Below are 26,504 nucleotides of genomic sequence, written 5' to 3' on the forward strand. Positions count from 1 at the left end.
CACTCTCTCTTTCAATCTCTCTCTCTCCCTATCACTCTCTCTCTCTCTCTCTTTCTCCCTCTCCATCTCCCCTTCATATTCTCTACCAACGTAATGTCTCAGTGTAGTTCTTCCGACCAATACAGCCGTTTTCTCTCTCTCTCTCTCTCTCTCTCTCTCTCTCTCTCTCTCTCTCTCTCTCTCTCTCTCTCTTTACTTCCCAGCGCCCCTAACCATTACACATGTATTATATTAACCTCTTAACTGTCCTCTTTACTCCTACTCCCATTATACCACTGACAGTTCTCTCTGCAAAGGTACTTAGCAGATAAAATACATAAAACAGTCTGTCTTGGAGCTGACAGCCAAGGTATTATTTTCCTCGTCAAACTACTGCAATTATTCTGATGAGATGGAAGGTCTACCACTCTCTGAAACGACTGTTTTAGTCACCATGGTTACAGCTATGGGAGACCTGGTCTCCTTAAAGGAGATATTTTCCACCAAGCTGTGTATTGTGATTCATGTTGTGGTGTCGCTTTGACAATGTCTGTCTGAAAGAAACCATAATTTTTTATTATTATAAACAGTACAGAGATGTGTACTTCACTTGATGAAATCACTACACGCACATACACACACACACACAAACACACATACACACATACATCCATACACACACACACACACATACATACACACACACAAACACACATACACACATACATCACACACACACACACACATACACACACACACACACACACACACACACACACACACACACACACACACACACACACACACACACACACACACACACACAGCGTACTAGTTTCACTGTTCATCATTAAGTCATGAGCGTAAACAGCCTGTCTGGTAAAGTTCCCATTAAGCTGTAGAGCAGACAGCGACACACCATCACTCATCCACTGGTCCAGTGCGGGTACAAACCTTGAGTTGTCTTTCTTTATTTCCCACACTAATCAATCTCTATCAATCAATCTCTCTCTGAACCCCAGCGGTTGCCGGATCTAATCCCAGTGCTGGCGGGGAGTGAGCTGGCAACCGGAGGGTTGCTGGCATCAATATCTCAGTTGCAACCAACCGCTGATGTTCGCTTGAGCAAGGAGCTTAACACCCTAAAAAAAATGCTCATTGGGCACAGCTCTGTGACTGGCCTGTGCTCCAACCTAATACGTGTCTGTGTATCAGGGGGGGTTGGATAAAAGCAGAAGACACATTTCTATCTATACTAATAAAGTATATCTTGTGAATTCTTCTCAGCACAGCATCTTCTCAGTCAATGCAATTATCTTTGTCTGACACACACATACACAAATGCAACTATCTCTCTCTGACACACTGACAGATTGAATTTGCTCTTCAAGGAAAAACAATATAGTCCTCCAGTCCTTTGACAGATACGAGCTGCTATTGTTCATCTTTTCAATTCATTATTGTGTGAATGCTATTCCAGTAGTGACATATTGGGTTGTCTGGGTGAATGCGTGAGTGAGCATGAGTTTTCCTTTTCTCTTAGGGCCTGTTCAGCCATGCCTCTGTTTTACCTCAAGCTCTGCTTATCACCGGGGGAAATGTACACTCGCACTGCCAAAGGACACATTCTGAATATGAACATCAATATGTCTCTTTCTTTGACTTTCTCTCTCTCTCTTTGTTTATCTTTCTCCATCTCCTCCTTATGTCTTCCATCCTCTTTCTCCTTGTATTGATGTCTCCCTCTCTCAATCTATCAATCCACCATTAACCCTCTCCTCTCCTCCATGGCAGGTTCCAGAGGAGGCCTCTCTGCTGCTTGCGTCCCCCAGGATGCTGCTGCCGTCATCGGGTACTCTGCCTCCCACCACCCCCCTGTCAGTCCACCACCAGATCCAACTGCTACAGCAACAGCTACAGCAACAACAGCAACAGACACATGTAGCCGTGGCACAGGTAGGACTGAGACACACACGTTTGTGTATGTTAACAGATGGTGTTTGTAGTACTGTGGTAGGTCTTGTTGTTTGAACTACAGTGAGATGGTCATTACCAAAACAAATGGTGTTTTAACCTTGTCCCCGGTGTACTGTGTGTTTGTGTGTGGTTCCCTGCTAGCTACCATCTTGTTTGACTTTACTAATATTAACCTTTATGAATCATGTCAACCTTACCTTGTGTGACCTTAACACCAGCTCTCCTACACAAACACACACACACTACACATATTACCAATTATTCACAGCAGAAAAGAGGATTAGTGTATGTACTGTACATCAGTATTGACAAAACATGATTAATACAACATGCATGTTGAACCACTGTCACCTTTACAGTATATCACTGTAGATACAGGAGAATAGAAAGGTTACAGTTGGGTTACTATTGTATAAAGTAAGAATTGTTTTCAGTGACCTTGTCAGGACGCTTAGATCATACACTCCCTCACACTCCATCTGTGCGCAATTAACTCTCACTCACTCACTCACTCATTCACTCATTCACTCACTCACACACACACTGGTTCACACTGTCAGCCAGTTGGCGAAGCTCCCCCTATTTTCCCTCTATTTACACACAACTCCATGAACACACGCACACTTACACAACACAAAACCCACACACTGTCAGCAAGTTAGCAACAACCCTGGAGTCCAATGACCGCAATTTCACAACTGAGCTCCCTTTATTTAACTCAAACTGCTTGAACACACACACAAGAGAATAATTTATTAATTTGACAAAAATCTGAAATCCCACTGGATGTATTAGACTTTAGAATTGCATTGGGGGAATACTTATTTCACTGTAAAGCCTTACCTATGGATTGTGGATCAATGACATGGTATCAGTCTACTCATTGACACCCAGAGAACATTAGCGTCGTAGCTCTTATTGCAGGACTCAGAAACCACTGTGAATTGAGGCACATTTATTGTACCAGTCAACCTACTATGTGTATCGAACACTATTCCAGAGGAAAAACAATACAATGTGGATGTTTTGGAGCCTGAAAACTCCTGAGGAGGACTTTGGGGAAAAAGCTAGTTATTTCAATAGGAGAACAACAAGTGGCTACCTAGCTAATACTTACTCACATGTGTTAGGTTCTAATTCTCAGAGTAAAACACTCAACAGACATTATGAAAGCTTAACCAAGTTTATTCTGCCTAGAGGGTCAATACAGCTGCATTCATACAAAAACATTTTCACACAAACACTGATATTTAACCGTCCCTCGTAGGCTGAGTCTCCTCCTACCCATCTGTACAAACATCGTTCTTTACTGCTAGGCAGGACACTAGTCATACGGGCCATAAACGTATATTTCTCCCTTAAGGTGACCTGACCTGACCTCAACCCCCCTCCATCACTAATCCATGGCTCTCTCCCCTTATCAATGCCTGCCCCACGTAAACACTTCCCTGCACTCAACACATTCCAAGCTTAGTTGCACACACTATATACCTTCCTCCTATAACCAATAACTTCTGGTGTAGACCCTCCAAACCCCAGCACTCCATCAGTGACATGAATAAGTATATTTCCTATTCTCAGAACCCAACACATGGGTTCCTAAATCATTGCTAAGAATATTGAAAATGACTGCAGTTTCTACTGTTCATGGTTTTCAGGCTGGTTGCATTAGCGCTAGCTAGGTACCAAGCTAAAGCTAGCTAGTTACCCCAGAAGTTGCTGATAAGATCTGGATCAAAGATATTTGCAAACATTTTTGATCCTGCTCGTTTGATCCTGATCTAATTGCTCACAGACGTTTTCACATTCGGTCGAACAAATAATCCCTTATTACCAACGTGGTAATGTCCAGCTTTGACAGTGATTGTAATGGTGGCGCTGGGTGTGCAAATTCAGCACACACAACATTCTTTAATGGAATTGTGTTATTTGACTTGTCAAATTAAAAGCTTATGACGTGTCAAATAGTGTTATTTTAGGTGTATCTTTTTTGACACGCAAAGACCCAAACGGCGTTCCATACATCTGAGGCTGTGATGTGATGTTCCTTTATTTATCTCTCCAGCAGCGTGTTTGGCCGTGGTTCCCCGAGGAAAGCCCTGCCTCGTCAGATCAAACCACAGACAGTGTTTTTGGTGTTGAAAGAGAGAATTTTCCTTCTACAAATACCAGACATGGACATGGGAATAACCCAAACACACACTTCACACAGCTTCAGCTCAACGCTAGATGGGGACAGGGGAATAACCAACCTCAATATTTATATTCTAACCTCCTCTTCCTCCCTCCATTCATCTCCTCCCTTCCAGCCGATGTAGGCCTATTGAGTAAAGCTTAGTCCGGCCTCCTCCTGTTGTTATTGGCTAATTGCTGTTTGTATTGTCTTGCTGTTGAAAGTGTAAGGCTTTACACTTGTGGGCCATCAGCGCATTAGATGCAGCCAACGGAGCTTAAGGAGTCTTGGCTCTTATCCTGCTTATCTCTGTCCAAACCCCAGCTCACTGCACAGGCATGGATAAACACATCAGTTCTGCTGCCTGCCTTGCGGCATTAAGACTTTGCCCATAGCTAGTTTCAACGGGCCCTTGATGAGTAAGGGGACTTAAAAACCCACTCTGAGGTTAAAAAGAAGACAATAATAAGCTGATTATAAAACACAACATTTGGAAAATAAGTGAAGCAGAGGAAGACGTGACTGCCTTGTGAAAGTCTAGTTCTGAAGACCTGTGTATGTGCGTGTGCGTGGCTGTGTTTGTGCTTTCTTGCGTGTGTGTGTGTTTGCTTTCTTGCGTGTGTGTGAGACAGGGTACCCGGGTAGCTGGACCTGATTGAAAGCAACCCTCTAACCCCTGTCTGCCAGTCCAGTCAGTTGATCGCCCTGAGAGGGTGATGATGTCACGACTGACTTTGTGCAGCAGACAGTAAGGAAGAAAATATTATATTTTATCTCCGCCAATCAGGTGTCAAGGTGGGTCAAGTATATCACTTCCATTTAGTCTCAGAGGGAGGGCCAGGACTTGATAACGATCGGCCCAGTTAGGTTGGGACAGTGCCAAATCTTTGAGACTGAAAGGACTTCTAACCAAAGTGCTGACAATAGCTGAGAAGTTTGAAGTCAGCTGCTCCATGAAAGCTCACAATCATTGAGAGTTAAAAAGAGAGAAAAAGAGGAAAGGATGAGAGAGTGAGTGGAGGAGAGAAGAATCATTAACATAATCAGTTAAGTGTAAATACTTGTGTTTGATGAGACTCTCACACTGCAGAGCAGAACCTTTTTAGTTTTGGTGGCTAATGAGATTTAATCTACACACTGAATGAAAATGTAAAGGCAAAATGTAAAGTGTTGGTCCCATATGTTATGAGAGGAAATAAAAGATCCCAGAAATGTTCCATATGCACAAAACACTTATTTCTTGCAGATTTTGTTCACAACTTTGTTTACATCCCTGTTAGTAAGCATTTCTCCTTTGCCTATATAATCCTTCCACATGACAGGTGTGACCTATCAAGAAGCTGATTAACCAGCATGATAATTACACAGGAGCATCTTGTGCTGACAACAATAAATGGCCACTCTAAAATGTGCAGTTTTGTCACACAACAGGAAGGAGACGCGTTCTGTCTCCTAGAGATGAATGTGCTTTGTTGAGAAAAGTGGCAAATCAATCCCAGAACAACAGCAAAGGACCTTGTGAAGATGCTGGAGGAAACAGGTAAAAAATGATCTATATCCACAGTAAAATAAGTCCTACATCGACACAACCTGAAAGGCTGCTCAGCAAGGAAGAAGCCACTGCTCCAAAACCGTCATAAAAAAGACAGATTACAGTTTGCAACTGCAAATGGGGACAAAGATCAGAGGATATTTCTCCAAAATGTACAGTCTGATGAAACAAAAATAGAACTGTTTGGCCATAATGACCATTGTTATGTTTGGAGGAAAAAGGGTGAAGTACACCATCCCAACCGTGAAGAACGGGTGGCAGCGTCATGTTGTGGGATTGCTTTGCTGCAGGAAGGACTGGTGCACTTCACAAAATAGATGGCATCATGAGGGAAAAAATTATGTGGATGTATTGAAGCAACATCTCAAGACATCAGTCAGGAAGTTAAAGTTTGGTCACAAATGGGTCTTCTAAATGGACAATGACCCCAAGCATACTTCCAAAGTTGTGGCAAAATGGCTTAAGGACAACAAAGTCAAGGTATTGGAGTGGCCATCACAAAGCCCTGACCTCATTCCCATAGAACAATTGTGGGCAGAGCGTGTGCGAGCAAGGATGCCTATAAACCTGATGACTCAGTTACACCAGCTCTGTCAGGAGGAATGGGCCAAAATTCACCCAACTTATTGTGGGAAGCTTGTGGAAGGCTACCTGAAACGTTTGACCCAAGTCAAACAATTTAAAGGCAATTCTACCAAAAACTAATTGAGTGTTTTTGTAAACTTCTGACCCACTGGGAATGTAATGAAAGAAATAAAAGCTTAAATAAATCATTCTCTCTACTATTATTCTGACATTTCACATTCTTAAAATAAGGTGGTGATCCTGACTGACCTAAGACAGGGAATTTTTACTAGGATTAAGTGTCAGGAATTGTGAAACTGAATTTAAATGTATTTGGCTAAAGTGTATTTGAACTTCCAACTTCAACTGTATATCTTTGTTGAGTTTAAAATTCATACACTACTGGAAGCTATCTCTCTCTCTCACACACACACACACACACACACACACACACACACACACACACACACACACACACACACACACACACACACACACACACACACACACACACACACACATACACACATACACACACACACACACACACTCTGTCTCTCTCTGCCTGGTTGCGTAAGCTACATGAGGATTATCCTGAACTGGGTGGCAATAGAGTTGTACATCCTCTGGTTCTTGTAGGAACATCACCTCAACACTAAGTCGTTGATTGAGAGGGACACCCCCCTAAAACTATGTTTCAGCCTGTTACAGTTCATTAGATACGGTCATTATTGAGCCATCTATATTACTTTATTTTTTAAATATTTTTTAAAATTATTATTTAACCTTTATTTAACTAGGTAAGTCAGTTAAGAACAAATTCTTTAACTTTTTCTTTCTTTCTTTCTCTCTCTCTCTCTGTCTCTCTCAGACACATTTAGTCTTTCTGTGCTCTGTGTTATTATTCAGGCTACGTTCCCCATCACCACAGAGCAGCGTTTTTGTAGCGTGTCTCACAGGACTTCAGAAGTCACGTCTTGGACAAATGTGACACCTTCCTTCTCCCAAGACCTTTCGGACTATACTCAGTTTAGCTTTCACACTTTGATCAGTACAGCATGTCTTCTCCCCAGAGTCATGTACCTCATACCTTCTCCCCATATCGCACGCTGTGTCCTGGCGGTGCTTGAGGTGTCGTACTGCGGTATATTACCCTGACCGCATCGTTAGACTGACTGGATTTACAGATGAACTCTGAGGGTGATGGCCTGAACTAATGTAGGCTAGATCACTGCCAATTTGTCGCTGTGGAGTGGTGATGGAATCTGATCTGTCTTTAACCCTCTTTACTGTCCAGGGGTGGAATGGGGAAGAGGGGAGAGGATGAGAAGAGCTAGGGGGAGAGAGGAGAGTAAAGGGGGCGAAGGGGAGTGTACAGTAAGGGGAAGAGGGGAGTGGATGAGAAGAGCTAGGGGAGAGAGGAGAGTAAAGGGGCGAATTGGAGTGTACAGTAAGGGGAAGAGGGGAGAGGATGAGAAGAGCTAGGGGAGAGAGGAGAGTAAAGGGGGCGAAGGGGAGTGTACAGTAAGGGGAAGAGGGGAGTGGATGAGAAGAGCTAGGGGGAGAGAGGAGAGTGAAGGGGGCGAAGGGGAGTGTACAGTAAGGGAAGAGGGGAGTGGATGAGAAGAGCTAGGGGAGAGAGGAGAGTAAAGGGGCGAATTGGAGTGTACAGTAAGGGGAAGAGGGGAGTGGATGAGAAGAGCTAGGGGGAGAGAGGAGAGTAAAGGGGGCGAAGGGGAGTGTACAGTAAGGGGAAGAGGGGAGTGGATGAGAAGAGCTAGGGGAGAGAGGAGAGTGAAGGGGGCGAAGGGGAGTGTACAGTAAGGGAAGAGGGGAGTGGATGAGAAGAGCTAGGGGGAGAGAGGAGAGTAAAGGGGGTGAAGGGGAGTGTACAGTAAGGGGAAGAGGGGAGGGTGTGGGGTTGAAGAGTGGCTTCATCTTGTGTCTGTATGGTTTAGAGGCTTCTTATTAGACACAAAGTCCTTCAGCTGTTTTTCCCATTCTATCACCATTAACTGTTTGTCTTTACAGTTATTACATCAGCATTTATTGGTTGCGTACACAGATATTTTGCAGGTGTTGTGGCAGTGAAATGCTTATGTCTCCAACAGTGCAGCAATATCTAGCAATACAATAACAATACACACATAATCCTAAACTAAAAAAATAATGACAATATCCGAACGATCATGTCAGAGTCCAGACAATAAATACTGTATATGAAAAGAAAAGGTGTGTACAGAAGCAGTAGTTATTTCGGATGAGTCATGAATAGAATAGAGTATATACGTATAAGGTAGTTAAAACAGTATGTAAACATTATTAAAGTGACTGGCAGCCGGCTAGTGACTGTGTCTAAGGTTCAGGGCAGGGTACTGGGCGGAGGCCGACTAGTGATGACTGTTTAACAGTCTGATGGCCTGGAGATAAATCTAAAATCGAATCAACTTTTATTTGTCACGTGCAGAATACTTACTTTCCTTTCCTTACTTGCAAGGCTTTAACCAAATAGGCAGTTCAATAAATAGTTTATTTACTAAATAAACTCAAGTAAAAAAATAAAAGTAACACAATAAAATCACAATACCGAGTCAATGTGCAGAGGTACAGATTAGTCAAGGTCATTTGTAGATGTAGGTAGGGGTAAAGTGATAATAAGATTGCTACAGCTTGCCGTGCTGTAGCAGAGAGAACAGTCTATGACTTGTTGCTCCGGTTCCGCTTGCCGTGCCGTAGCAGAGAGAACAGTCTATGACTTGTTGCTCCGGTTCCGCTTGCCATGCCGTAGCAGAGAGAACAGTCTATGACTTGTTGCTCCGGTTCCGCTTGCCGTGCCGTAGCAGAGAGAACAGTCTATGACTTGTTGCTCCGGTTCCGCTTGCCGTGCCGTAGCAGAGAGAACAGTCTATGACTTGTTGCTCCGGTTCCGCTTGCTGTGCCGTAGCAGAGAGAACAGTCTATGACTTGTTGCTCCGGTTCCGCTTGCCGTGCCGTAGCAGAGAGAACAGTCTATGACTTGTTGCTCCGGTTCCGCTTGCCGTGCGGTAGCAGAGAGAACAGTCTATGACTTGGGTGACTGGGGTCTTTGACAATTTCTTGGGCCTTTCTTTGACACCGCCTAATATATAGGTCCTGGATTGCAGGAAGCTTGGCCCCAGTGATGTACTGGGTCGTACGCACTACCCTCTGTAGCACTACTCTTGATGCACCTGTACTGTCTCCACTTTCTAGATGATAATGGAGTGTACAGGCCGTGGCTCGGTTGGCTGAGGTCCTTGATGAACATCTTGGCAGTCCTGTGACACCGGGTGCTGTAGATGTCCTGGAGAGCAGGCAGTATGCCCTCGATAATGCTTTGGGCTGACCGCACCACCCTCTGAAGAGCCCTGCAGTTGCGGGCGGGGCAGGTGCAGTACCAGGCGGTGATACAGCCTGACAGAATGCTCTCGATGCTGCATCTGTAGAAGTTCATGAGGGTCGTAGGGGCCAAGCCAAATGTATTGTTGCGCCTTCTTCACCACGCTATCAGCGTGAAGGGACCATTTCAGGAACTTGGCGCTTTTGGCCCTCTCCACTGCGGTTCTGTTGATGTGGATGGGGGTGTGCTCTCTCTGCTGTCTACTGTAGTCCACGATCAGCTCCTTCGTTTTGTTGACATTGAGGTTATTTCCCTGGCATCACACTGCCAGGGCTCTCACCTCCTCCCTGATGGCTCAGGTCTACCACTGTACTCAGGTCTACCACTGTTGTGCCATCAGCAAACTTGATGATTGAGTTGGAGAAGTGCGTGGCCGCGCAGTCATGGTTGAACAGGGAGTACAGGAGGGGGGCTGAGCATGCACCCCTGTGGGGCCCCCGCGTTGAGGTTCAGTGTGGCGGAGGTGTTGTTGCCTAAAATCATCAGGAGTTTAGGACCCAGTTGCACAGGGAAGGGTTCAGACCCAGGACCCTGAGCTTAGTGATAAGCTTGGCGGGCACTATGGTGTTGAAGGCTGAGCTGTAGTCGATGAACAGCATTGTCACATAGGTATTTGTCTCATATTTGTGAGAAAGGGAAGTGTGCAGTGCAATTGCGATTGCGTCGTCCGTCAAGCTGTTGGGAAGGTATGCAAATTGTAGTCGGTATAGGGTGTCTGTCTGGGTATAGTGGAGGTGATATGATCCTTAGCACTCTTGAATGTCTTACTCACGTCTGCCACAGAGATCATGAGCACACAGTCAATGTGAGCGACGGGGGCCTATATTGCCAGCTCTGTGTTGTTTTCCTCGAAATGGGCGAAAAGGTGTTTAAGTTGTTTGGGAGCAAGGCGTCAGTGTCCACGACATGGCTGGCTTTCCCTTTATAACTCTTGATTGTCTGGAGTCACCACCACATGTGTCTCGTGTCTGAGCCATTGAATTGCGACTCCACTTTGTCCCTGTACTGTCGTTTTGCCTCTGATTTGTCATAACTGGTCTGTTTGTACATGTTCATGTTCCCAGTCACCTTGCCGTGGTTATATGCATTGGTTTTGCGCGAGTGCTGCCATCATTTCACGGTTTTTGGTTTGGATAAGTTTTAATTGTCACAGTACCGTTACCTTGGTTAGAGTTTTTGTAGCCATGGTACACGTATGAATAAATCAGAATCATGTCATCTTGTTATATTGAAAGACAGAATCAGAGAGCTTCAGACTCTCTAGCTACAGCCTCATAAAATAAAATGTATTTATGTAGCCCTTCTTATATCAACTGATATCTCAAAGTGCTGTACAGAAACCCAGCCTAAAACCCCAAACAGCAAGTAATGCAGGTGTAGAAGCACGGTGGCTAGGAAAAACTCCCTAGAAAGGCCAAAACCTAGGAAGAAACCTAGAGAGTCCTCTTCTGGCTGTGCCGGGTGGAGATTATAATAGAACATGGCCAAGATGTTCAAATGTTCATAAATGACCAGCATGGTCAAACATAATAATCACAGGCAGAACAGTTGAAACTGGAGCAACAGCACGGCCAGGTGGACTGGGGACAGCAAGGAGTCATCATGCCAGGTAGTCCTGAGGCATGGTCCTAGGGCTAAGGTCCTCCGAGAGAGAGAGAGAGAAAGAGAGAATTAGAGAGAGCATACTTAAATTCACACAGGACGCCGGATAAAACAGGAGAAGTACTCCAGATATAACAAACTGACCCTAGCCCCCCGACACATAAACTACTGCAGCATAAATACTGGAGGCTGAGACCGGAGGGGTCAGGAGACACTGTGGCCCCATCCGATGACAGGGCCAAACAGGAAGGATATAACCCCACCCACTTTGCCAAAGCACAGCCCCCACACCACTAGAGGGATATCTTCAACCACCAACTTACCATCCTGAGACAAGGCCGAGTATAGCCCACAAAGATCTCCGCCACGGCACAACCCAAGGGGGGGCGCCAACCCAGACAGGAAGATCACGTCAGTGACTCAAGCCACTCAGGTGACGCACCCCTCCTAGGGATGGCATGGAAGAGCACCAGTAAGCCAGTGACTCAGCCCCTGTAATAGGGTTAGAGGCAGAGAATCCCAGTGGAAAGAGGGGAACTGGCCAGGCAGAGACAGCAAGGGTGGTTCGTTGCTCCAGAGCCTTTCCGTTCACCTTCACACTCCTGGGCCAGACTACACTCAATCATATGACCCACTGAAGAGATGAGTCTTCAGTAAAGACTTAAAGGTTGAGACTGCGTCTCTCACATGGGTAGGCAGACCATTCCATAAAAATTGAGCTCTTATAGGAGAAAGCCCTGCCTCCAGCTGTTTGCTTAGAAATTCTAAGGCAAATTAGGAGGCCTGCGTCTTGTGACCGTAGCGTATGTGTAGGTGTATGTACAGCAGGACCAAATCGGAAAGATAGGTAGGAGCAAGCCCATGTAATGCTTTGTAGGTTAGCAGTAAAACCTTGAAATCCGCCCTTGCCTTAACAGGAAGCCAGTGTAGGTAGGCTAGCACTGGAGTAATATGATCACATTTTTTGGTTCTAGTCAGTGCTAAATACGGATGCTAGAATCCTAACTGAAGTTTATTTAGTGCTTTATCCGGAAAGTAGAGCATTGCATTAGTCTAACCTAGAAGTAACAAAAGCATGGATTAATTTTTCTGCATCATTTTTGGATAGAAAGTTTCTGATTTCTGCAATGTTACTTAGATTGAAAAAAGCTGTCCTTGAAACAGTCTTGATATGTTTGTCAAAAGAGAGATCAGGGTCCAGAGTAACGCTTAGGTCCTTCACAGTTTTATTTGAGACGACTGTACAACCATCAGGATTAATTGTCAGATTCAACAGAAGATCTCTTTGTTTCTTGGGACCTAGAACAAGCATCTCTGTTTTGTCCGAGTTTAAAAGTAGAAAGTTTGCAGCCAACCACTTAAACAGGCTTCTAGCGAGGGCAATTCTGGGGCTTCACCATGTTTCATTGAAATGTACAGCATGACTCATGACTCAATTCATTCTCCATTTTCCTTGAAGTGAGAAATTAATGCAGTGCTTTAGAGACATGGGCTGTATGCCAAGCCAGAAATAGCCCTTTTGTATTCATAATGCTCCTTGAAGTCAGAAAACAACAGCAGAAGTGTTCCTATAGAAACCATCACAAAGTTTGAAGTAGAAGCGCTCGCTCAATGTCAAGTTAGAAATACCACAGTAGCACTCATTGTCAACCATTCACAAATCGATGAGCCTTTTTCTTTGCTGAGTCTTCATTGCTTCTCTTGTCAGGATATATGCCAGTGGCATACCACCCTGCATCCCACTGCAGGCTTGCCCCTGGAGCTAAGCAGGATTGGTTGTGGCTGGTCCCTGGATGGGAGACCAGATGCTGCTGGAAGTGGTGTTGGAGGGCCAGTAGGAGGCACTCTTTCTTCTTTCTTCTGGTCTAAAACAAGATCCCAATTCCCCAGCAGTGATTGGGGACATTGCCCTGTGTAGGGTGCTGTCTTTTGGATCGGATGGTATGTCACTCAAGATCCCATGGCACTAATTGTAAGAGTAGGGGTGTTAACCCCGGTGTCCTGGATAAATTTCCAATCTGGCCCTCATACCATCATTGCAACCTAATCATTTCCAGCTTCCAATTGGCGCATTCCTCTCCTCCGTAACTGTTCCCCAGGTTGTTGCTGTAAATGAGAATCTGTTCTCGGTCAACTTAAGTGGTGAAATATACAGCACATCCAATTAGGTCTGTGACTATTTTGGATGACGGTTATTGGTCAGCCAAATGACCTCAGTCACCATTATAATCGTTTGAATAGCAATTATTTTGGAAAACACTTTTTAAAGACTCACATTTTCTGACTGCATGTGCTGCTGCTTCAGGGTTGCCTATGCAACCAAAGACTTGTTTGCTAGAACACCTTGCTTGTTTTAACAAGGAGCAACATAGTTTCATCACGTTGTATAGAGTCCATGTTACAGCGGAAACGCACTTAACCGCGATCCACACACACACAATTTTTTTTTATCCTTAATTGGCAGTTACACAATTATATGGTAATTGTGCCAGCCCTACAGCCAATGCCACTCTGCTTCCCATTGGAATGAAGCTTTATAAAAGAGGTTGAATCTCAGCTCTGGCTAGTAATACCCTGTAGAGACTAATGCACATGCATGTCCCTTGATATTGAAGGAATCACTCAGCTACTGCTCTGGCCATCATCAGTGTCTCTCCCCTTGTTTCTGAGAAGACATGGTTAATCCCCAGGGTTGTCTGTGTCCTGAGCCTGGTGTTGAAACCTGGGATAGAGAAGAAATAGGGTATCTTCTCTGGTTTAAATGATTTAGTGACTAATGCCACTGCAGGCTGCTCCTTTAATGGAAACTGTCTTTCTTCTTCTTTTGGTCTAATCCTGCTACAGACCATACATGGCATTAAGTTTGCATGAGCTTGAGCTTGGAGTCTGGCAGTCCACGTCTTGTACTTCATGTTATGGGTTTTGGTGAGACAGACACACTGGCACTGTCAATAGCATGAAGTCATGCAGGGTGGTATGTGCTGGTGTGTGTTTATGAGTGCGTGCATGTGTGAATGTGTGTGTTGTCGTGCTACACTGCTATCTCATCCCCCAGGCAGTCTGGTGGTCCCTGTCTGTTAAGCACATTTAGTAGACGGAGGGTCTCCTCATCAGACCCCCAGCTGTATATGATATCCCTCTCCTCTCTCCCCTCCCTCTCATGTCTCTCATCTCTCTCATCCCTCTCATCACTATCATCACTATCGTCAGTGTTGGACTCAACCTCAGCAGCTCCAAACTTCCAAGTGCTCAATAGCATGAAGTTATGTAAATGCATATCTCAGGAGTGTTGGTACTCTCTCTCTCAGGTGTATGCACATACTGTAGTGTGTGTGTGTGTGTGTGTGTGTGTGTGTGTGTGTGTGTGTGTGTGTGTGTGTGTGTGTGTGTGTGTGTGTGTGTGTGTGTGTGTGTGTGTGTGTGTGTGTGTGTGTGTGTGTGTGTGTGTGTGTGTGTGTGTGTGTGTGTGTTCTCTCTCTCCCAAATGTGTCCTTATCTCAGACGTACAGTATGTGTGTGTGTGTTCTCTCTCTCCCAAATGTGTCCTTATCTCAGACGTACAGTATGTGTGTGTTCTCTCCCTCTAGGTGCACCTGTTGAAGGACCAACTGAGTGCGGAGGCTACAGCCAGACTGGAGGCCCAGGCCAGAGTGCACCAGCTGCTGCTCCAGAACAAGGACCTGCTGCAGCACATCTCCCTACTGGTCAAACAGATCCAGGAGCTGGAGGTCAAAATGTCAGGACCCTGCTCTAGTGAGTACACTCATGGATGCATTACCACACACACACACACACACACACACACACACACAAGCATGGAGACAGTCTTGGGGCTCTATATTAGCAAACCTAACGCAATGGTTAATCTAAGTACAGGCAGTAGGGCTATAAATGCAGGGGTGTGTCAGAAATATGTTTGCTATTTTCATTATCACAATTATCGGCGCACTTGCTGGCGTTGGTGCGAAAGGGCTGGGTTTTGATGAATAAACAAGTTGTGGGTGTGTCGAGACATGGCCTCTCACTGGCCAATCAGAACGTGCTCCATGGCAAAATATGTGGTTGCTTCAAGTTGTGTATTTACGGTCATTTATGTATTGCCTTGGAATTAACTCCAACTCCAATGTTAGTATGTTATAGTTTGTTAAATGGCTTACAGAAACAAAATAACAAAATGTAAACCTATCTTTGCTTAAAACATTAACTTCAACCCATTTGCAGTCCACATTGTTCAAAGTAATTGTCTGGTTTCAATAGCATTCCCACTGATATAGGGGCTAGGCCTACTGTAAATTACATTATGGCTGAGCATGGACATGCCAAACATTGTCAATAAGCAAGATTCAATTCATTATTGATAAGGCCTAAATCTATGGATTTCACATATATTGGGCAGGGGCGAAGCCTTGGGGGTGGCGTGGGAGGGTATAGGCACACCCACTTGGGAGCCAGATCCATCCACTGGAGAGCCAGGCCCAGCCAATCAGAATCAATTTTTCCCCACAAAAGGACTTTATTACAGACATAAATACTCAGTTTCATCAGCTGTCTGGGTGGCTGGTCTCAGATTATCGTGCAAGTAAAGAAGCCAGATGTGGGGGTGTGGTCCTTGGCTGGTGTGGTTACAAGTGGTCTGCGGTTGTGAGGCCAGTTGGATGTACTGCCAAATTCTCTAGAACGACGTTGGAGACAGTTTATGGTAGAGAAATTAACATTACATTCTCTGGCAATAGCTCTGATGGACATTCCTGCAGCCAACATGACAATTGTGCACTCTCTCAAAACTTGAGACCGCTGTGGCAATGTGTTGTGTGACAAACTGCAAATTTTAGAGTGGCCTTTTATTGTCCGCAGCACAAGGTGCACCTCTGTAATGATCATGATGTTTAGTCAGCTTCTTGATATGCCAATTCTGTTAGGTGGATGGATTATCTAAGCAAAGGATAAATGCTCACTAACAAGGATGTAAACACATTTGTGCACAAAATTTGTGAGAAATAAGCTTTCTGGTATCTGAAACATTTCTGGGAACTTGTATTTTTCAGCTCATGAAACATGGGACCAACACTTTACATGCTGCGTTTATATTTTTGTTCAGTATATTTCCAAGCTTTGTCAGGAGCCAAACCCTTGACTACATTGATAGAAGGGGATGCTATGCTTTGGTTTTTAATCAAATAAAACTAAATGGGGAAAAAACATTTGTTTTTATGTTTCTAAGTACGAAGTATACAGGTACCAAAATCACATTGGGCTACTTGTCTTAAATATCCCCATCAGCGCCTCCTGAACTTAGCACTTTGGATCATGTTTTTAAGAACACACCTCAAATATTTAAACCCCGCCCATCTGAGCGCAAGCGAGCTGATATAAAACAGGTCAATTGCCGAACCTGGTGTTAGGGCTGGAAAATGCCAGTGTGCCAGTTTGTACATGACAAAATTGCAAACTAACGTGTGTTTGACACTAGCAACCTCTTTGGGCTGCAATCCCGTTAACGGGATGAGATGAATCGCCAGTGAAAGTGCATGGCGCCAAATTCAAAACAACAGAAATCTCATAATTACAATTCCTCAAACATACATGTATCTTATACCATTGTAAAGGTAATCTTGTTGTTAATCCCACCACAGTGTCCGATTTCAAATATTTTTTCCAGCGAAAGCACCACAAACGATTATGTTAGGTCACCACCAAGCCACAGAAAAACACAGCCATTTTTCCAGCCAAAGAGAGTCACAAAAAGCACAAATAGAGAATAAATTGCCTGCCATATGAGTTCTGTTATACTCACAGACATAATTCAAACAGTTTTAGAGACTTCAGAGTGTTTCCTATCCAATTCTAATAATAATATGCATATATTAGCCACTATGACTGAGGAGCAGGCCGTTTACTCTGGGCACCTCTGTGCATCTTTCATCCAAGCTACTCAATACTGCCCCTGCAGCCATAAGAAGTTAACGGCAGACGGAAATAGAGCCGCTTTTTCTCTCTCTCCTCCCTCCATCTCCTTATCTTATCAAACCCTGTTTATCGACTCCTCCCCTCTTTCATATTTATTCTCTTCCTGATGACTCTCTCCTCCCATTTCTCTCTCACCAAAGACCATTTCACACCTCTTTAAGCTCTCTGGCCAAGCATAGACTCCAACAAACCAACCAGCATGTTATCATGTAACCTGTTACTTTACCACCCCTTTCTCAGCTGCATCATTATACAGCATTTATCATGTTGCACCTCAAAGGACCAACCTGCTCTACACCTCAGCCAACTCAGCCCTCTCCTCTCCTCCTGAGCTCACACTCCGCACCTCACCTCTTCCTAATATAGTGTTTGACACTGTTTCTCAATCCCTACCATGCCCCAGTCCAGCCTGGTCTCGTAGACTGGACGTAACATAATAAATGTAAATCTGGGACACTCAAATTAGTATGATACTGTATAATGCGTTTGGTATGGTTACATAAGACAAAAGTAAGACGGTTGGTCGGGGTGGGTGGATGGGTGGGAAAATGAATACATACCATACGAATCTTAACAACGCCGATGGATGGGCCAATGACACGAACGTCTAGCAACACATAGGTTGCAAGATCGAATTTCATCACGTACAACTTTAGCATTTGAGCAAATTAGCAACTTTTCAATTACTTACTACTTTTTGCTACTTTCTAACTACTTAGCATGTTAGCTAACACTTTGGCCTAACCCTAACCTTAACCCTTTTAGTTAACCCTAACTGTAACCCTTTAACCTAACTCCTAAACTTAACCCTAACCTAAACCCTAACCCCTAGCCTAGCTAACATTAGCCAGCTAGCTATCGTTAGCCACCTAGCCACTTACCTAGAATTCGTAACATATCATACATTTTAGAAATTCATAACACATTGTACGTTTGCAAATTCGTAATAAAAAATATGAATTGTAATTCATAATATATCAGACGAAATGGGTAATGGACATCCACAAATTAATACATACCATATGAAACATAACATATAACACAGATGGGTGGGTGTATAACACGAACGTGTAGCAACCCACAGGTTCACGATTTCGAATCTTATCATGGACAACTTTAGCATTTTAGCTAATTAGCAACTTTTCAACTACATACCACTTTTTTCTACTTTGCAACTACTTAGCATGTTAGCTAACCCCTTTTCCTAACCTTAACCCTTTTAGCTAACCCTTCCCCCTTCTTTAACCTAACTCCTAGACTTAACCCTAACCTAAACCCTTACCCTTAGCTTAGCTAACTTTAGCCACCTAACTAGAATTTGTAACATATCATACTTTTTGAAAATGTGAACATTGTCAATTTCTTAACATATAATACGATGTGAAATGCATAACATATCATAGGAAATGGGTGATGGACATTACAAAGTAATACATACCATACTAAATGTAACATATCATACTAAATGGAGTGCTCAGTTTTACATACAGAATAATACTAAATGCTCTGAGACCAGGTTGCCCAATCTGCTCATACATCCAGGAGTAGATGAGAATGAGGCTCCTGTTAGCATTAGCCATGTAAAACATATGAATGTAAACTCAATGTGTGGAAGGATGCTTATCTTTAATGACATTTTTATTTTCTCTTTCCCTCCTTCACTCCTTCAGTGGGTTCCCAGGATAGTCTGTTGGAGATCACTTTCCGTTCCACCGTCCCCCCAGTTTTGTGTGACCCTACGACCCCGCGACCCCAGGACCATGTCAACCTCACCCTGCCAGTGCTGGGCATCAACATGGGCATGGGCCAGGATGGGACGGCCGCCCCACTCTCCTCCTCCTCCCTGCCCCTAGGCAACCACCTAGGTAGGGATCAGTGTCTCCTCAAGCTAGAATGTTTCCGCTTCCTGCCCGGACCCCCAACACCTGAACCTCGCCCTCCTACTCCTCCGCAGCGGAGGGGTCAGAATGGGGTCAAAGGTCAGGACGTGTCAGGTTTGGTGATGTCATCAACCCGCGACGAAGTGCTTGGTAGTCTGGAGCTGCTGAGGTTCCGGGAGTCTGGCATTGCGTCTGAGTATGAGTCCAACACTGACGATAGTGATGATAGTGATGAGAGGGATGAGAGCGATGAGAGACATGAGAGGGAGGAGAGAGAGGAGAGGGATATCATATACAGCTGGGGGTCTGATGAGGAGACCCTCCGTCTACTAAATGTGCTTAACAGACAGGGACCACCAGACTGCCTGGGGGATGAGATAGCAGTGTAGCACGACAACACACACATTCACACATGCACGCACTCATAAACACACACCAGCACATACCACCCTGCTCGACCCAGATTGACACACACACACCCTCACCAGATGAAAACATCTGAACAGCCATAATAACCTGACCCCCACTGCTCCTCTCCCTCTGCTCACAGACATTTTTGCCAGAATTATCGGAACAGATTCCTTTACTGCACCTCTGTGTGTGTACCCCAGTCTACAGGTTATGACTCAAACTGTCTGTCTACACAGTGTAATGGTATAGGCACTGTGCAGGCCCTAAAACATGGGTGTCAAAGTCATTCCATGGAGGGCCGAGTGTGTACTGGTTTATTATTTCCTTTCTATTTGTGTTCAATTTAGACCTAGACAACCAGGTGATGGGAGTTCCTAACTAATTAGTGACCTTATTCATCAATCAATTACAAGGGAGGAGCGAACACCTTCAGACACTCGGCCCTCCATGGAACGAGTTTGACACGTGTCCTAAAGTGTACAGGACTTTTGGTGTCTGTTACAGAGGGAGCCTCTTCTCCCTCTCCACAATTCGTAAGCAAAGACTATTTTTAGTAAGATTATGATGATATCTGTATCTGAACATGACATTTTCTACATGGTCATTGTGATGGTCTATAATATGTATTATGTTGGTTGAGAACGTATTATTCCAGCTCTTTTTGTTTCTGAATAACCCATTTTTTGGAATCATATGTGGACTGTTCCCCTTTAAGACCTTGTGCACAAATGTATGTAAACCTTGGATTATTCAGACCTCTAGGAATGTAATTCATTTATAGGACTTTGTGTCGTATCAGTGACTAGAACGCCCGCCAGAAACTGTTCCCCTTTAAGATCTTGTGCACTAACAGTGACTAAGAGCACCTGCCAAATGTTCCTCCTATTAAACCCTATTCACCGCATGGTCATAGGACAACACTGTGTGTGGGTAGTATAGAGGTTACAGAAGTAATCATATACAGTAAAAGGCCCAAAGCAGGTCAAGTCAGTTTACATCAGTCAGTTATCCTCAGCTCATCTCTTGCATCAGATTCAGTAGAGTAGAGAGCAGAGAATTGAAGTTTACAGTTATTTAAAATAATTCAACCTTTGATCAAACTTTGATCTCTGAAGTCTCTGTTCTCCTGTATGTATAACCCACCTGACCCAGAGTGTGTGCGTATGTGTGAATAGTTATACAACCTACAATCAACCCCTTTTGTGATCTCCTTGAGTGGATTAGCGAGGAAGGTTTCTAGGTTGTACTCATCCAGTAGTTAGTTGGTGAAGCATGGTGATGGTCTCAGAAGGCCTCCAGGTCTAGAGGCTAGGGTCCAGCTGTTCACCTTCCTCAATCTCTAGTGTCCTCAGTCACCCACACAACAGCCTCTGGCCTCTCCCTCACCTCTCTTCCTCTCTCCTCTCCAGTCACCCACACAACAGCCTCTGGCCTCTCCCTCACCTCTCTTCCTCTCTCCTCTCCAGTCACCCACACACAACCCTCTGGGATAAACACTTCCCATGTATACTATTTTTATCCTCCTCCTTTCCTCTCTTCCTCTCCTCTTATCCCCACCAGCTCCCCTCTCCTATCTTCTCCTTTCCTTTCCTCTCTGCTCATCTCCTTTCCTCATCTCCTGTCTCCTTTCCTATCCTATCATCTCCTTTCCTCTCCCCTCATCTCTTCTCCTCTCCAATCGCCTCTCCTTTGCTCTCCTCTCCTGCTGAAGGACGTGTTGATGATTAATAGGAGCGTTTGGCTCCAGACCTGAATCAATGATCCCCAGTCTTGAACCTAGTCACACCCCAACACTTAATCTACCAATAAAGACTCATCACTCACCCTGACTAACACACAAAGGCACACACAGACCACACACATCACTGGAGTTGATAATGATTATTTGTTTAATATTTAGACAGGTGCTCTTCTAAAGTTGTACATACACTGTGTAAAATGCCACACACACTCACACGCCCCATCAAACACACACACACACAGCTCTGCCACTGTGGAAAGTCTTGCAAAGTCAGCCGGTTAGAAATGTTTGTGTGACTCTTAATATATTGACAGTTCTGCTGACTACCTACCCCTCTGACATATGATGGTTTCTCCTAGTGACAGCAGAGATAACAGGGTCCTGGGAAACGTCACATGATGCTGCAGGGGTGGTGGCAGATCTCAGAGGTCACAGTGACACCGAGCAGACTTTGAAATGTTCAGACCTGTCTCTCTGTCCATGCGCGCCCAGCCAACACATCAGCACCACAGTCATCAACGTCACTGTCATTGTCACACCCAGTGGCCTAGTGGCAATGTTAATTAAAGCCACACTCCCAGAGTGGATCACCCAGGGAGAATGGGAAAGCTGCTGTGGAATTGACCAGACAGCACACACACGCATGCACATAGACCCACATAGACACTCACACACACACAGCTGTGCGGTTTTATTGGCAGGCGGATGGGGTGTCCATCCCATCTGTCCTAACTGTGTGTAGGATTTTAGAGACACTAACTTGTTATTTCTGGAATGATGAAAGAGATTCCATCTCTATTAAATTCAAAGGGACATTATTAGCATGGAAAACAAATGTTTACATTGCCACTCTCTCTCACACACACACACACACACACACACTATGTGGCAGCATTGAAGACCTTCCAGAGAAGCGTAGCAGAGGTAACAGGCTGAGGCTGTCACTGCAGCCTCAAAAGAAACAAGAACCCACGCGGAGAGAAAGATGAGGGAGTGAGAGAGAGACAGATCGACAGAGAAGGAGAGACAGAGGAGAGGGATGGAGAGAAAGATGAGACTAACAGGATTTTGTTCTTCAGTTCTGATATTTTGCTGCTGTTGGTGTTTACTGTTTACAGAGGAGATGTTTACCATGTTCTTCTGAGCTCCCTGCATCTTCTCACATCATAATTGAAATCTAGTGAAAATATCAGTGCATGCTTTATCCCAACCATTTTGTCTACATATAAAGAGGTTATCTGGTGGGTCTGTTTGTGTGGGGTTTGTGTTTATTTGTGCTTGTTTACGCACATGCGTGTGTGTGAGCCTATGCATGAAAACAAAAAGCTATTCACCTCTATCTGTGGTGATAGGGTACATAGGCCGTCCTCCCTCGTCAGCTCAAAGACTAGGGTCTGAAAACAGTGCAGCCTTTCATTGTTGGAAGGGGTTCTATTCCAGGCTGTATCACAACCGGGCGTGATTCGGTGTCCCATAGGGTGGTGCACAATTGGCCCAGCGTCATCCGGGTTAGGGTTTGGCCAGGGTAGGCCGTCATTGTAATTAAGATTTTTTTCTTAACTGACTTGCCTAGTTAAATAAAGGTTAAAAAAAAGCTCCCTCCACAGATTTTCTATGGGATTAAGGTCTGGAGACTGGCTAGGCCACTCCAGGACCTTAATGTGCTTCTTCTTGAGCCACTCCTTTGTTGCCTTGGCCGTGTGTTTTGGGTCATTGTCATGCTGGAATACCCATCCACGACCCATTTTCAAAGCCCTGGCTGAGGGAAGGAGGTTCTCACCCAAGATTTGACGGTACATGGCCCCGTCCATCGTCCCTTTGATGCGGTGAAGTTGTCCTGTCCCCTTAGCAGAAAAACACACCCAAAGCATGTTTCCACCTCCATGTTTGATGGTGGGGACGGTGTTATTGGGGTCATAGGCAGCATTCCTTGTTGTTGCCAAAAGCTCCATTTTGGTCTCATCTGACCACAACACTTTCACCCAGTTGTCTTTTGAATCATTCAGATGTTCATTGGCAAACTTCAGACGGGCATGTATATGTGCTTTCTTGAGCACGGGGACCTTGCGGGCTCTGCAGGATTTCAGTCCTTCACGGCGTAGTGTGTAACCAATTGTTTTCTTGGTGACTATGGTTCAAGCTGCCTTGAGATCATTGACAAGATCCTCCCGTGTAGTTCTGGGCTGATTCCTCACCGTTCTCATGACCATTGCAACTCCACGAGGTGAGATCTTGCACGGAGCCCCAGGCCGAGGGAGATTGACAGTTATTTTGTATTTCTTCCATTTGCGAATAATCGCACCAAATGTTGTCACCTTCTCACCAAGCTGCTTGGCGATGGTCTTGTAGCCCATTCCAGCCTTGTGAAGGTCTACATCTTGTCCCTGACATCCTTGGAGAGCTCTTTGGTCTTGGCCACATTGGAGAGTTTGGAATCTGATTGATTGATTGCTTCTGTGGACTGGTGTCTTTTATACAGGTAACAAACTGAGATTAGGAGCACTGCCTTTACGAGTGTGCTCCTAATCTCAGCTCGTTACCCGTATAAAAGACACCTGGGAGCCAGAAATCTTTCTGATTAAGAGGGGGTCAAGTACTTATTTCCCTCAATAAAATGCAAATCAATTTATAACATTTTTAATGTGAGTTTTTCTGGATTTTTTGTTGTTATTCTGTGTCTCACTGTTCAAATAAACCTACCATTAAAATTATAGACTGATCATGTCTTTGTCAGTGGGCAAACGTGAAATATCAGCAGGGATCACATTTTTCCCTCACTGTATATGTATATGTATTGCCATGGGGTAGAGAGATATATTATAGCTAATCTCATGCTATTCTACACATTTTGCCATAATATTTTTTTTTCTGTAGTTCTAAACATTTTTGTCATGCTTATGACGTGTCTGAATGCTATCTGTGTAGGGGGGGCCCAACCTCCAGTGGGCTGTGGGGATTTGTGGAATATCAGTGGAGTTGTTGTAGCAGGGTTTCAGGAGAGTTTCTTTGTTGAGAGTGTTGCTGTAACAGGGTTCGAGGAGAGTTTCTTTGTTGAGAGTGTTGCTGTAACAGGGTTCGAGGAGAGTTTCTTTGTTGAGAGTGTTGCTGTAACAGGGTTTGAAGAGAGTTTATTTGTTGAGAGTGTTGCTGTAACAGGGTTCGAGGAGAGTTTCTTTGTTGAGAGTGTTGCTGTAACAGGGTTTGAAGAGAGTTTCTTTGTTGAGAGTGTTGCTGTAACAGGGTTTGAAGAGAGTTTCTTTGTTGAGAGTGTTGCTGTAACAGGGTTCGAGGAGAGTTTCTTTGTTGAGAGTGTTGCTGTAACAGGGTTTGAAGAGAGTTTCTTTGTTGAGAGTGTTGCTGTAACAGGGTTCGAGGAGAGTTTCTTTGTTGAGAGTGTTGCTGTAACAGGGTTTGAAGAGAGTTTCTTTGTTGAGAGTGTTGCTGTAACAGGGTTCGATTATAACAGAACATGACCAAGATGTTCAAATGTTCATAAATGAGAGTTTCTTTGTTGAGAGTGTTGCTGTAACAGGGTTTGAAGAGAGTTTCTTTGTTGAGAGTGTTGCTGTAACAGGGTTCGAGGAGAGTTTCTTTGTTGAGAGTGTTGCTTGTAACAGGGTTTCCAGATAAACAAAGAGAGTTTCTTTGTTGAGAGTGTTGCTGTAACAGGGTTCGAGGAGAGTTTCTTTGTTGAGAGTGTTGCTGTAACAGGGTTCGAGGAGAGTTTCTTTGTTGAGAGTGTTGCTGTAACAGGGTTTGAAGAGAGTTTCTTTGTTGAGAGTGTTGCTGTAACAGGGTTCGAGGAGAGTTTCTTTGTTGAGAGTGTTGCTGTAACAGGGTTTGAAGAGAGTTTCTTTGTTGAGAGTGTTGCTGTAACAGGGTTCGAGGAGAGTTTCTTTGTTGAGAGTGTTGCTGTAACAGGGTTCGAGGAGAGTTTCTTTGTTGAGAGTGTTTCTGTAACAGGGTTCGAGGAGAGTTTCTTTGTTGAGAGTGTTGCTGTAACAGGGTTCGAGGAGAGTTTCTTTGTTGAGAGTGTTGCTGTAACAGGGTTCGAGGAGAGTTTCTTTGTTGAGAGTGTGTTGCTGTAACAGGGTTCGAGGAGAGTTTCTTTGTTGAGAGTGTTGCTGTAACAGGATTTGATACGTTCATTCACATCTGGAGGTTAGAATATTAATTATTGTTCCTGAGGTTTTTCTGCTGTTGTTTGGGTGCAGACATGTCCATAAATGGGGGGGGTCATGATCTGGGAATCACTGATTCTACTCGCTCCTGTCATCTCCAACACATTCTAGTTGATCTCTGCTAACCACAACAGTATGTATTGGATGTTATTGGTGAACTTGTGAAGGACTCTATTGATCAGACCTTCGAGTTAACCTCAGTTAACCTCAGTGTAATATTTAAAATGGCTGTACAAGTAGGACTCAATGAGATGCAATACAACACACATACATCCAGACACACGGAGAGACAGCCTATGGACTGAGCTAAGCAGACCATTGATGAAATGTTATGGCCGCTTAATTCTGAAAATGAAAGAGAGAATGGGATAGAGAGACAGAGGCCGAGAGAGAGGGTTGGGGAGGGAGAAAGACAGGGAGAGGGGGGGGGGGTATTATTCATCCCCAACACCCACTAATTTCAATTATTCATATTAAAAAACGAGGGTGTGTGAATTATAGATGTTTGGCCTACAATAGCTGTGCTCTGGGTGTGCATAGTGTGTGGCTGGGCTACTGTACTGTGGGTCAGGGGAACAGGAAGTCTAGCTCTCTGGGTCATGTCTGGCTCCAAAGTTAGACATAACTTATCTAAAATAATTAGCCTGTTCTATTTGAAGTGCTTCATTTTCATCTCCGGTTAGTGCACAGTGCAGACACTACTTTACTTTGGAACAGTCAATTAAATTAATTCATCGCCACAAATGTTAAATTTAATTTACTACCCACCATTCAGTCTCGTTCAGTGACTTAAAGGGACAGTTTGACATTTTGGCAAGAGTCAGATGAACTCATGAATATCATGTTTGTCTCTGCATGCAATTTGAAGGTAGTTTCTGGAGCCATTGGTTTACTAATGTTAGCGCATGACTGGAAGTCTAGGGGAGCAGCTGCTAGCTACTCCCGTAGACAGCAACTACACTACATGATCAAAAGTAACATTTCTGCGGGGACTTGCTTCCATTCAACCACAAGAGCATTAGTGAGGCCTGCCACTGATGTTGGGCGATTAGGCCTGGC

General features: G+C 44.4%; 1 protein-coding gene across 1 annotated transcript in view; it reads left to right on the plus strand.

The window, feature by feature from the left end:
* LOC123996796 (carboxyl-terminal PDZ ligand of neuronal nitric oxide synthase protein-like) overlaps nt 1-26,504 on the plus strand; it is a 187,309-nt gene that overhangs the window by 150,491 nt on the left and 10,314 nt on the right. The window contains exons 8-10 of the mRNA XM_046300497.1: nt 1,774-1,935; nt 14,853-15,018; nt 18,903-19,097. Of these exons, the coding sequence (XP_046156453.1) occupies nt 1,774-1,935; nt 14,853-15,018; nt 18,903-19,097 (523 nt within the window). The remainder of the gene's footprint in view (nt 1-1,773; nt 1,936-14,852; nt 15,019-18,902; nt 19,098-26,504) is intronic.

Source organism: Oncorhynchus gorbuscha, linkage group LG15, assembly GCF_021184085.1.
Source record: "Oncorhynchus gorbuscha isolate QuinsamMale2020 ecotype Even-year linkage group LG15, OgorEven_v1.0, whole genome shotgun sequence".
NCBI classification, from domain to species: domain Eukaryota; kingdom Metazoa; phylum Chordata; class Actinopteri; order Salmoniformes; family Salmonidae; genus Oncorhynchus; species Oncorhynchus gorbuscha.